Source organism: Coregonus clupeaformis, chromosome 13 (assembly GCF_020615455.1).
Source record: "Coregonus clupeaformis isolate EN_2021a chromosome 13, ASM2061545v1, whole genome shotgun sequence".
NCBI lineage: Eukaryota > Metazoa > Chordata > Actinopteri > Salmoniformes > Salmonidae > Coregonus > Coregonus clupeaformis.
In genome coordinates, this window is record NC_059204.1 from 12,929,836 (window position 1) to 12,943,371 (window position 13,536).

General features: G+C 43.7%; 1 protein-coding gene across 5 annotated transcripts in view; it reads right to left on the reverse strand.

The window, feature by feature from the left end:
* Nucleotides 1-13,536, reverse strand: part of LOC121579313 (roundabout homolog 3) — a 291,922-nt gene that overhangs the window by 61,667 nt on the left and 216,719 nt on the right. For all 5 annotated transcript variants that reach the window (XM_041893800.2, XM_041893798.2, XM_041893799.2 and 2 more), the window contains exons 3-5: nucleotides 2,693-2,850; nucleotides 365-485; nucleotides 24-162 (exon numbers count right to left, since the gene is read on the reverse strand). In XM_041893800.2, coding sequence (XP_041749734.1) covers nucleotides 24-162; nucleotides 365-485; nucleotides 2,693-2,850 — 418 coding nt within the window. The remainder of the gene's footprint in view (nucleotides 1-23; nucleotides 163-364; nucleotides 486-2,692; nucleotides 2,851-13,536) is intronic.

The window sequence follows — 13,536 nt, forward strand, 5'->3', positions numbered from 1 at the left end:
CGCTCTCTCTCTCTCGTCCTCACCTGCCACGGGGCAGCTCTCCTTCCTCTCTCCTCCAGCGGATGGTGGGGGCGGGGTCTCCGTGGGCCTCACACAGGAAGTCCACCGTGTCATCAGCCAACACCACCTGGTTCACAGGACGCTTAACGAACATGGGCCGCTCTGACAGACGAGAGAGAGATATGGTCAGAGAGAAAACAACGTACAGTAAGTGAGAGAGAGAGAGAAATAAATAAAAGTAGGACAAGATTGGAGAGTGAAAGAAGTCGGGAAAAGATGATGAATTCACAGTAGAAATTAGAGAGGACCAGAGAAAACACAGAACCAGGGAAAGCAAGGTCATCTGAACGTAAACTCCACTTACCAAACACCACTAGTTCTGCTGGGTCGCTGTCTCGTTCCCCCACCATATTGGTGCCCACACACACAAACATGCCTGCGTCGCTTTTCCTCGTGTTCGAAATCATCAGCTTTCCTCCTCGAATCTAGAGAGAGAGAGAGAGAATAAACAAACAAGCATGTTAGTCAAGAAGTAAGCCACCAGTGTCCCCTTAAAAGCCACTACAGGGGGAAGGAAGCATGATGATGTGCTTGTCGTGTCCCCAAGCCCATTCACTCTATCATGTTGTTTATTAAGCAAACAACATCTTTAGGCATTTGGTCTGGTTATCTGTGTCTGTTTATCTATTTTTCTCTCTCACCCTCTCAATCTCTCTCTCTCCATACCCCTAGCATCGAATTGCCACTATCTCTTTCCGTTTCTGTCTCTCTCTCCAACCTCACCTCACTCCACTCTCTCTATTTCTCTCTCCCATCCCCCCCCTGACTATTCCTCTCATTCATGTGCTTGTACTTGACATTGAGAGAACCTCCACATTGACGAATGTGGAATACATATACCCAAAGCCTTCTATATAGATAAGTGACTGTAGTGTGAGTTATGTGTGTAGTGTATTATATAGTGTATCTGAGTGCTTTAGGTCTCAGGGAGAGCAGAAAGGTGGTCTGTTGTACTGGTGGGTCTGTTTTTGTCATTACACCTTCAAATAGATTAAATTAAATGAGCCATATAATCAATTCACTTCCATAATTGACGATAATCAAAAATCTATGCAATTCCATACACACAATTGTCCATTATAGCATTGACCAGTGTTCAGCTGCCAAACAAAGGGATACAACCATACAGTCTATGGATACAACCCTGAAATGATAGAAAGATGAAACTGAGGTGTATATATATACAGTGCATTCGGAAATTATTCAGACCCCTTGACTTTTTCCACATTTTGTTACATTACAGCCTTATTTTAAAATGGATTAAATCGTTTTTTCCCTCATCAATCTACACACAATACCCCATAACGACAAAGCAAAAACAGGTACTTCGAAATAAATAACTGAAATATCACATTTACACAAGTATTCAGACCCTTTACTCAGTACTTTGTTGAAGCACCTTTGGCAGCGATTACAGGCTTGACTCTTCTTGGGTATGACGCTACAAGTATGGCACACCTGTATTTGGGGAGTTTCTCCCATTCTTCTCTGCAGATCCTCTCAAGCTCTGTCAGATTGGATGGGGAGCATCGCTGCACAGCTATTTTCAGGTCTCTCCAGAGATGATCGATCGGGTTCAAGTCCGGGCTCTGGCTGAGCCACTCAAGGACATTCAGAGACTTGTCCCAAAGCCACTCCTGCGTTGTCTTGGCTGTGTGCTTAGGGTCGTTGTTCTGTTGGAAGGTGAACCAGTCTGACATCCTGAGCGCTCTGGAGCAGGTTTTCATCAAGAATCTCTCTGTACATTGCTCCGTTCATCTTTTTCTCGATCCTGACTAGTCTCACTAATGCTGAAAAACATCCCCACAGCATGATGCTGCCACCAACTTGCTTCACTGTAGGGATGGTGCTAGGGTTCCTCCAGACATGATGCTTGGCATTCAGGCCAAAGAGTTCAATCTTGATTTCATCAGACCAGAGAATCTTGTTTCTCATGCTCTGAGAGTCCTTTAGGTGCCTTTTGGCAAACTCCAAGCGGGCTGTCATGTGCCTTTTACTGAGAAATGGCTTCTGTCTGGCCACTCTACCATAAATACCTGATTGGTGGAGTGCTGCAGAGATGGTTGTCCTTCTGGAAGGTTCTCCCATCTCCACAGAGGAACTCTGGAGCTCTGTCAGAGTGACCATCGGGTTGTTGGTCACTTCCCTGACCAAGGCCCTTCTCCCCCGATTGCTCAGTTTGACCTGGCGCCCAGCTCTAGGAAGAGTCTTGATGGTTCCAAACTTCTTCCATTTAAGAATGATGGAGGCCACTGTGTTCTTGGTGGTTCTCCAATCAAGTTGTAGAAACATCTCAAGGATGATCAATGGAAACAGGATGCACCTGAGCTAAATTTTGAGTCTCATAGCAAAGGGTCTGAATACTTATGTAAATAAGGTATTTCTGTGTTTTCTGTTTTATAAATTTGCTAAAATTTATAAAAACCTGTTTTCACTTTGTCATTATGGGGTATTGTGTGTAGCTTGATGAGAAAAAACATTAATTTAATCAATTTTAGAATAAGTCTGTAACGTAACAAAATGTGGAAAAAGTATTGCAGGCCTCCTTTGTCTTTTTTGGAAAGCCACAATAATGAAATGATGGAAGGATGCAACAGAGGTATATTTATATAGACAGGTAGATAGTACTCACAGTGATCCTCTCGTCGTGGTCGTTGACCTTCATGTTATTCCTCTTCCAGGAGATGGTGGGCTCCGGGTGGCCCCGCGGGGGGATGCACTCCATGACTGCCGGCTCCCCTGCCGCCACCACAACGTCACTTGGCGTCTGCCTGAAGTCATCCCTCAGGACTGGAGGTAAGAGAGAGGGTGGAGAGAGGGGGGGGGTTATTATACAACAATGATTCCTTAATATCCTTTGCTTTGGCAATTTTACATACGTATTTCTTGCCAATAAAGCACTATTGCAGATGGAATTGAATAGAGAGAGGGAGATACAGAGCACTACACCTACTGCCCAATTCCAAATCAACCCATAACCCCCTAAGCACTTTGTGTTGATGTAATACGATTGGATAGGTAATAGCAAGATCATAATAGCTCCGCCTTTCCCTCTGTAAGGGCGAGACAAAGATGCCGTGGAAGTTCACATCAAAATTCTAAAGTAAGGGTAGTCTACCACATCTTTCACTGTGCAGGGTAGCTTATAATGTAGGCTAAGTTTAATTTGTAAGTAGGAACTGTATGCCATAAAGCTAAGGGATGAATGCAAAACAGATGAAATTCAGAAAGCAAGAGCGACTCTCAGTGTGTGATTTAATGTTATAACCCAAAGCCCTTCAATACTGGGATAATGAAATGACTGATTTTAATACTGGTGTGTGTTTACTTGCGCATGTGTGTGTGCGCGTGTGTCTCCCTATGGTCTTCATTGACTCAGTGTGTTTGTTCGTGTGTGTGTGTGTTCGTGTGTGTGTGTTCGTGTGTGTGGCATCGCGGCTCATCAATAATGGACAGGCTCCTTTCTGCCACAAAGTGGATTCATTCTTCAATCAGACCCACACACTCCCAAGACACACACACACACACACACACACACACACACACACACACACACACACACACACACACACACACACACACACACACACACACACATCCATACGCAGACAAAAATATATACACATGCTGTACATGAGACAGAAATACAAACACTTGAAAATACTAAAGAGACACACAGACAAACACATACTTGCGCACAGAACATAAGACAAAAGCCTACAGATATACGAACACTCACAAACACACATACACTCTCACACACACATCCCCCCTCCACCCCCTTTATCAGATTCTTATGCACCTCTTCGCAACTTCCATTACTGTAGTCTGCCTCTCTCGCACTTATCTCTCCAAATTGACCTGCACTCAATCGTTATTTTACTCTCTCTGTCACTCTGCAATTGGTGCCTGGCTGTGGCCTTAAGCTAGCACCAGCCTGGCTTTCTGTGAAGATAAAGTTTATGAGCAGAAGGGCCTTGTGATATTGCTTTGCACTCGGTCCAATCTACTGCAGTGCTTAATTTGAGACGGATCCTGCCGGAACAGGATCCGGCACCTCTCCGTTTTGGACTGTTTTGTTCCGGACCCTATTTGGCCGGATCCTGTACCTCTCGTGGCATGAAAAATAATTAACTTTTTTCAATGTAAAAATTATAATAAAAGCGATCAGAGTTCATTCGAGTTGCCTCTTTGTTATTCTCCTGCCCCCACAAAAACACTTTATGTGAAAAAGTAGATTTTCAGCAAGAGCCTAATATTCTAATGCCCGGTTTATGGTTTGCGCAACATTGTCTTGTTTGAGACCAAAGCGTGGCCGTGGCTGTGTGAGAAGCGCGCCAGTATCTCTCACATAACTAGAATGAGATTACATTTGTATAATCTCTCTCCCTCTCTGCTCTGATAGACATGAGCCTGCAACTCTCATCTCTCCGACGTTGCACTTCATCATTTATTTCCTTATAGAAGCATAGCCGCGCGAAGGGTTCTGAACGAACTGCAGCACCCCAGTTAAATTGAATTACATTTGCAAAAATTATAGAATCCCTGCTGTCTGTTAATGAAATCATTCAGAATAGACTACTACATCATGAGAAGGCCTATAATTTAGCCACAGAGGATCAATAGCTTCTTTTTTTAAATAGCCTAGTTGTGGATTGTAGCCCAATAACAAGGAATAGCCTACAGTATGGGAACACGCAGCAAATCTGTCAGTGAAAAAACATAATGCAGACAAAACAGGCCTTTCGCAATATTTCAAATACAATCGAGGGAAAACACAGGTTGGAAAGCAAATGGCTCCTGCTGAAAAGTGAAGACTCTAATGCTGTAGGCTACCAAAATATTTGATCAACTTCCAAATATTGGTGGTACCTAAACAATGAGATGGATCACTGTCCAACTCTGGGCTCCTATCCTTCTCAAATATCGCCCACAAACCCCCCTTTTTTAAATGTACCCTCCCAAAATTCCTTTTCACATCAGCTTCTATCCCACAGTTAGCCAATGGGAAACTTGTGAAAATGGGGGATGTCTTCAGCTTCTAAAGTTACTCAACTTTCTACACAAAATCAGCCACTCATCTTTGAAGTTTAGAGTGAATTTGAGATTCGGACATCAATGATGGTGGATGATTTATTGATGTGTGAGAGAGTTATGGGGGTGAATGTGTTGCATATATTATGATGACCTGATTAGTAATATCAATAAGTAATATCAATGTATGGACGTTCTCACTACATCCTCACTAAACATGCTCTCATGAGTATGGAAAGTGCGAAACTGTCAAATCTGCCAGTCAAATGATAAGAGGAAAGATTTCCCTCCAAAAAATGGAAGGCAAGTTGGAAGGCCTTACCCTATATTAATCACAACAGCACTGAAGCACTATATTGTCTATTATTCAGATGAAAAGCTTTGTCACACTCCAAAAAGCACCACTATCCCTTAACTGGTCATTAGGGGCTGAATTACAGTGCTAATGTCCTCACAATATCACCCCAGCAGGGTGGTTCTGAGCTTAGTCTATCTGATGAATGACAACTGGCTCCTATAATGAAGGTTGAGAAAAGCCAACAAAGCCTGAGGACATTACCATAACCATCCTTTATGGAACTTATGAGGACACTACCGATCTCTGTCAATGGCTAACATCCATTATGAGGACACTTTATCTCTACTGATGGGTTACATCCCTTATGAGGACTCACTCTCCCTATCTCTGTCAATGGGGCCCTCTCATCCCGCTTATGTTTGTGATAATTTCTCCAAATGTCAAGATAGCGTGGCGTCCCGTGTGTGTGTGTGTATGTGTGTCTCCATACATCAGCCTGTTTTGTTTATAAGCAAGGTCATGCCAGATCGAAGTGTCTGATTGAGAGAGAATGGGGGATGTTTTTTATTTCCTTCAACATGGAGATACTGTATATGCTGGAAGAGATGTTTTCTGGGGTGAATGAACAGTAAACAAACTGTTGAGACTGATGTTAAAATGCTCCGCATCTCAGTTTCCTTGAGGATGGTAGATTGTAGTGCCTTAGTTATGAGTATATCATTGCTATTTCTAAGCCCTTGCCTAGTGCATGTGTGTGCTTACTTGCCCATAGGGTATATGTTAGATCCCATACTACCACCCCTTTCCCTAGACTCCAATCATTGGAGTGGACCACACAGCCTTTGGGACCCTCACTCTCCCATCGGCACATCAACTGTGGGCCTGACACACACACACACACACACACACACACACACACACACACACACACACACACACACACACACACACACATACACACACACACACACACACACACACACACACACACACACACACACACACACACACACACACACACACACACACACAGCCCCTGAGCTTATATCAACCTCATTCAAACCTTACCCCAACCTTCATTAACCAAGACCAAAACAGTGCACCACCAAAATCACTCAGGAACCTGTCCAGTCACAGCATATGGTTTCAGGGAACCTATTTAGCTTGCTACATCCCGGGTCCGGATTGGAGTGCCACAAGGTTAAGGAAAGCTTGCGTTGACCTGTCACACCCGATGCAAGGGGCCCTTGATCCTAGGTCCCTGGATCCCTCTCCTCACTTGCCTCTGCTTTACTGGATGCATCACAAATGGCACCCTATTGCCTATTTAGTGCACTACTTTTGACCAAGGCCCATAGAGCTCTGGACAAAGGTAGTGCACTATATAAGGAATAGGGTGCCATTTGGGATCCCGCCACTGACTGGCCAGCATCTTTGAGAAAAGGGGCTCCACATAAACTTGATTAGGCACTGGCAATTACCCATAAAGCCCCTGGGGGACCAGATTAAGCAGGTGACCCTTGACCCGCCAGTGCTGATGCCCCTCGGGGGAAGCTCCTCAAAAAAGCCAGGCATAATCCCTACCGCCAGGCCTGCATGGTCCACTTCAATTAAGAGGGGGAGACACACCCACAGGGACGCATAGAGATGGACACACACACATGCAGAGAGACATGCACACACACATACACACATAAACACACACAGATACACATGAACACACACACACCTCATGAGAGATGTAGACCCTAATGAAGGCAACCCTATTCCATCTATCACCTAACAAAAATCAATTTCTCATCTCAGAAGCCTTTTTTGTTTCTAAGTGAGCTCTTTTACAGAGTCAACAATCACGCAGCACGTCTGTTTGAGTTAGCTGTCAACGCGCGTCTCTCATCCAATGTAGCTGTTTGTCTAGACCAATGACAAATACACTAGTCACACAAAATGACAAATAGCAAGTCTAAGCTTACCACTCTGTCATCTACATGCAAACATATCCAATACATTGAATCTAACAAATAAAATAAGCCACGCATATAAACAAAATCAACAATATCAACTATGTGTATTTTACGGAATCAATCTCTTCACCAGTGACCGGCGAATGACTCTTTGCAATGTCACGCTTCTAATATGTCCCCACTACAACGACGATATTCAATGTCAGGACCTCACTAATATATAAGTGCATCGTTTGTGCTCCTGATTTGACGTAAACGCTCGAGGCAGGCAAGCGGCTCACTTTTAATTAAAAGTCCACTTTATTGTCATCATCAAACGTTCATCACATTCATCAAAACATTCATCAGATGTTCAGGAAGAGGCTAGTGTGTGTTCTTTCCACCTGACAAGCGTCAGTAATTTCCAGCAGCTCTATTCAGAAATAAATATTCAGAAAGATGACGGAGCGAGAGAGAGAGAGACAGAGAATGACGGATCGTCTCAGGCTGGTGAAAAGAGAGAGGGAGAGAGAGAGAAACGAGAGGGGGAGAGAGAGAGAAAGGGAGAGAGATGAAGAGAGAGAGGGAAGAGAAGTGAGAGGGAAAGACAGGGAGAGAGAGACAGGGGGAGGGAAGAAAGAAAAAGAGAGGTAGATCTCCATTTCAGGCTCTGTTGTGTGGGGGTTTGCGGCAATCATCTGTCACTTGCATCTCAAGCTGATATGAGGCAATCTGTCACACACACACGTGCGTGCACACGCACAGGACACGGTCATCTAGGCCTCCACACACACTAATCGCTACGTTTTATCATCCTCAAGCATTGATCTGATTTAGAACCAACAAAACATAACACACTTTTACAAGCCCCCCAGACCCGTGATATAATTCCAAACGGCCATTGAAGTTATAATACGTTATACGACTGTGGATTTACCTAAGGTGACAGTTTTGTGAGGGTCTTAGGGGCCAAGCCAAATTTCTTCAGCTTCCTGAGGTTGAAGAGGCGCTGTTGCGCCTTCTTCACCACACTGTCTGTGTGGATGGACCATTTCAGGTTATCAGTGAGGTGCACGCCGAGGAACTTGAAGCTTATCACCCTCTCCACTGCGTCAATGTGGATGGGGGCGTGCTCTCTCTGCTCTCTACGGAAGTCCACGATCAGCTCCTTCATTTTGTTGACGTTGATGGTTATTTTCCTGGCACCACCGCCAGGGCCCTCACCTCCTCCCTGTAGGCTGTCTCATCGTTGTTGGTAATCAGGCCTACCACTGTTGTGTAGATGTGTGTGGCCACGCATTCATGGGTGAACAGGGAGTAGAGGAGGGGGCTGAGCACGCACCATTGTGGGGCCCCTGTGTTGAGGATCAGCTTGGCAGATGTGTTGTTGCCTACCTTCACCACCTGGGGTCGGCCCATCAGGAAGACCCAGTTGCACAGGGTGGGGTTTAGACCCAGGGCCCCAAGCTTAGTGATGAGCTTGGAGGGCACTATGGTGTTGAAGGCTGAGCTGTAGTCGATGAACAACATTCTTACATAGGTATTCCTCTTGTCCAGATGGGATAGGGCAGGGTGCAGTGCGATGGCGATTGTGTCATCTGTGGATCTGTTGGGATAGTATGCAAATTGTGGTGGGTCCAGGGTGTCAGGTAAAGTGGAGGTGATATGATCCTTAACTAGCACTTCATAATGACAGAAGTGAGTACTAAGGGGCGATAGTCATTTAGTTCAGTTACCTTCGCTTTCTTGGGTACAGGAACAATTGTGGACATCTTAAGGCAAGTGGGGACAACAGACTGGGATAAGGAGATATTTCATATGTCCGTAAACACTCCAGCCAGCTGGTCTGGACATGCTCTGAGGATGCAGCTTGACGTGCCTTCTGTGCCGGCAGTCTTGCGAGGGTTAACATGCTTAAAATGTCTTACTCACTTCGGCCATGGAGAATGAAAGCTTACAGTCCTCATGTGTAGCGGTGGCCCGCGTCGGAGGCTCAGTGTTTTCCTCGAAGCGGGCGAAGAAGGTGTTTAGCTTGTCCAGGAGCGAGGCATCGGTGTCCGCGAGTTGGCTGGCTTTCCCTTTATAATCCATGATTGTCTGGAGGCCCTGCCACATACGTCTCGTGGCTGAGCCATTGAATTACGACACTGCTTTGTCCCTGTGCTGTTGTTTTGCCTCTTTGATTGCCTTACGGAGGGCATAGCTGGTCTGTTTGTACACTTCCATGTTTCCAGTCACCTTGCATTGGTTAAATATGGTGGTTCGCGCTTTCAGTTTTGCGCAAATGCTGACATCTATCCATGGTTTTTGGTTTGGATATTTTAATTGTCACAGTGGGAACAACATCCTCTATGCACTTGCTGATGAACTCCATCACTGAGTCAATGTATATCTCAATACTATTCTCAGAGGCAACCCGGAACATTTTCCAGTCTGTGTGATCAGAACAATTTTGAAGCATAGATTCCGATTGGTCAGACCAACGTTGAACAGTCCTTACCACGGGTACTTCCTGTTTAAGTTTCTGCCTATAGGACGGGAGGAGCAAAATCGAGGCGTGATTTAATTTGCCTAAACAAGGGCAAGGGAGGGCCTTATTGCTGCATCGGAAGGGGGAGTAGCAATGGTCCAGAGTTCTTGATGCACGAGTAGCACAGGAGATGTGTTGATAGAACTTCTGTAGTGTTTTTCTCAGATTTCCTTTATTAAGATCCCCAGCTACAATAAATGTGTCCTCAGGATATGCGGTTGCCAGTTTATTTAAGTCCAATGTATTTCCTTGATAGCCATCATGACGATGACCGAATAAAATTATCTTGGGAGGTAATGCGGTCATTATGAGGTATGCCAGACCACAATCACACCATGAGTAGTTAATCATGAAACATACACCTCCGTCGTTCTTTTTCCTGGAGAGTTATTTCTTCCTGTCCGTGCGATGCAAGGAGAATCCCGCTGGCTGAATGGACAGGGACAGTATATTTGTAGAGAGCCATGATTCCATAAAACAGAGTATGTTACAGTCAGTCCCTGATGTCTCTCTGGAAGGAGATCGCCCTGTGCTCGTCCACTTTATTGTCCAGGGACTGAACGTTAGTAAGTAAAATACTCGGAAGCGGTGGATGGTATGCACGCCTCCTGAGTCTGACAAGTAGCCCAGACCTTATTCCTCTTCTCCGGCGACGGCATCATGGAGCAGCCGCCAGGATGAATGGAATTGCCTCAGGGAGTTCAAACAAAGGATCCAGTTCAGGAAAGTCGAAATGCTGGTGAGTGACCACCGATCTAATATCTAAAGGTTATTTTCAGCTGTAGGTAATAATGCAACTAATGTTCTGAGCAAATAATGTAAGAATTAACAAAATAAATACTGCAAAGTTGGCTAGGAGATAGGAATAGGCCGACCATGTCTGTCGGTGCCATTTTGTCAACCTCTTAAGACCCTCACAAACTTCTACAGATGCACCATTGAGCGCATCCTGTCGGGCTGTATCACCGCCTGATACGACAATTGCACCGTCCGCAAACACAGGGCTCTCCAGAGGGTGGTAGGGTCAGCCCGACGCATCACCTGGGGCACACTGCTTGCCCTCCAGGACAGCTAAAGCACCCGGTGTCACAGGAAGTCCTAGAAGATCATCAAGGACCTCAGCCACCCGAGCCATGGCCTGTTCACCCTGCTACCACCTAGAAGGCGGAGACAGTACAGGTGTATCAAAGCTGGGACCGAGAGACAGAAAAACAGCTTCTATCTCCAGGCCATCAGACTGTTAAATAGTCACCACTAGCTGGCCTCCGCCCAGAACCCTACCCCGAACTTAGTCACTGTTACTAGCCGGCTACCATCCGGTACTCTACCCTGCACCTTAAAGACTGCTGCCCTATGTACAGTGCCTTCAGAAAGTATTCACACCCCTTGACGTTTTCCACATTTTGTTGTGTAATTGTTTGCCAATGAACTACAATTTTTTTTTTTTTATCTAACATTATTTTAAAATCATGGAAAATAAACACAAATATATCTTGATTAGATAAGTATTCAACACCCTGAGTCAATACATGTTACAATCACCTTTGGCAGCGATTACAGCTGTAATGTTTTTGGGGTTAAGTCTCTAAGAGCTTTGCACACCTGGATTGTAAATACAATTCAAATTATTCAAGCTCTGTCAAGTTGTTTGTTGATCATTACTAGATAGCCATTTTCAAGTCTTGCCATAGACGTTCATGCCAAAACTGTAACTAGGACACTCAGGAACATTCAATGTCATCTTGGTAAGTAACTCCAGTGTAGATTTGGCCTTGTGTTTTAGGTAATTGTCCTGCTCACAGGTGAATTTGTCTCCCAGTATCTGTTGGAAAGCAGACTGAACCAAGTTTTCCTCTAGGATTGTGCCTTTGCTTAGCTCTATTCCGTTTCTTTTCATTCAAAACTACTCTCTAGTCCTTGCCGATGACAAGCATACCCATAACATGATGCAGCCACCACCATGCTTGAAAATATGAAGAGTGGTACTCAGTGATATGTTGTGTTGGATTTGCCCCAAACATAAAGCTTTGTATTCAGCACAAAAAGTTAATTTCTTTGCCACATTTTTTGCAGTATTACTTTAGTGCCTTATTGCAAACAGGATGCATATTGTATTATGTACAGCATTAATTAATAATTGCACCATGCTCAAAGGGATATTCAATGTTGTTTTTGTTGTTGTTGTTTTTTTCATCTACCAATAGGTGCCCTTCTTTGCGAACCATTGGAAAACCTCCCTGGTCTTTGTGGTTGAATCTGTGCTTGAGTTTCGCTGTTCGACTAAGGGACCTTACAGATAATTGTATGTGTGGGGTACAGAGATGGAGTAGTCATTAAAAAAATCATGTTAAACATTATTATTGGATAGAGGGTTCTATTACCGGGACCTCCCATACTTTGGAGGGATAAAAGTGTCTACTAAATTGTATACACTGTATTATAATACTCTAAAACATTTATAGGATGGCCCAACCTCTTTCCCTCTTGGGTGCATAGCCAATATTGGACCTGAATGCTGTGCTGCAGGATGACACACACTCTAAAGTGCAGTCATGCACCGCAAAATATGTTGGTAGGGCCTTTTAAAATGTGTTTTTTTGTTGTTGCCTAATTCACATTTTTTTCCCCAACCTCCGTTTTCTCAGTTTTGTTTATCCAGGTTTCGGATTTCCCCAAAGAAATTCTGGTTTTCCCAATTTTTTTCACACTTTGTTAATAGAAAAACAACCGTTTTATTTTCTGTGTTCACAATAATGCTTAAACCACATCTGGGGACAAATTTTGAGATATTGGAAAAATGTAAGAAACTTTAATTTTGGCCTTTAATTCAGTGTACATGCCCTTTATCAATCATGTTTTACTACAAAACATAGAAACACTCCATTTTTACATATGTTGATGTTGGGGTGGTGCTGGAGATTATGAATATGAAGTTGAACATTTGTTACAATGGTGTTTGGTTTGCGGTGATTCTGTAGTGCAGTAAGTGCACATATAATGAGTTCGCAAATCAAATGTCCACTTGTGGTGCCACTGAACAGTGAAAAACGTGTAAATTAACCTTTATTTATTGTAATTAAAATTTGTTTGTAGTAGTTAAGTGTTGAGTTAGATTACATAGCTACCTCAATCGTTATTTCAAATAATTTCAGTGACTTCACAGCAATCGCTAGCTAGCTAGTTAATGAAATTTAGCTAGCTAGCGGGCTCAGCAAAAAAAAAATCCCCTAGATAATGTCACGTCTCATAGTCATGTCATGAGATTTGTAAATGAAAGAGGAATATAATAATACGAATCGAATGGAGTTTCCCATCTCCCCTTTTAGAGTATGCCCATTTCCTAACAGACCTGCTAACTTTCATTGTTGTTACTTTAAGGTTGGAACCAACATGCAGTACCTCCAGCAGGCAGAGAGGCAAGAACCATTTGTCTGCCAGCTCAGGAGTAAGCTACACTGTTCACAGCCCTGTGTAATGTTCAATGTAATTGCATTACTGGACTTTTTTTAACTTAATGTATGTGTATTGTTTAAAAAAAACTAAACAATAAAAGGAAATGTATGGTTTAAACATGTCTTTAATTTTTATTTGTTTAAGCTAGTATGAAAAAATGTATGCACTCACTAAAACTGTAAGTCGCTCTGGATAAGAGTGTCTGCTAAATGATTAAA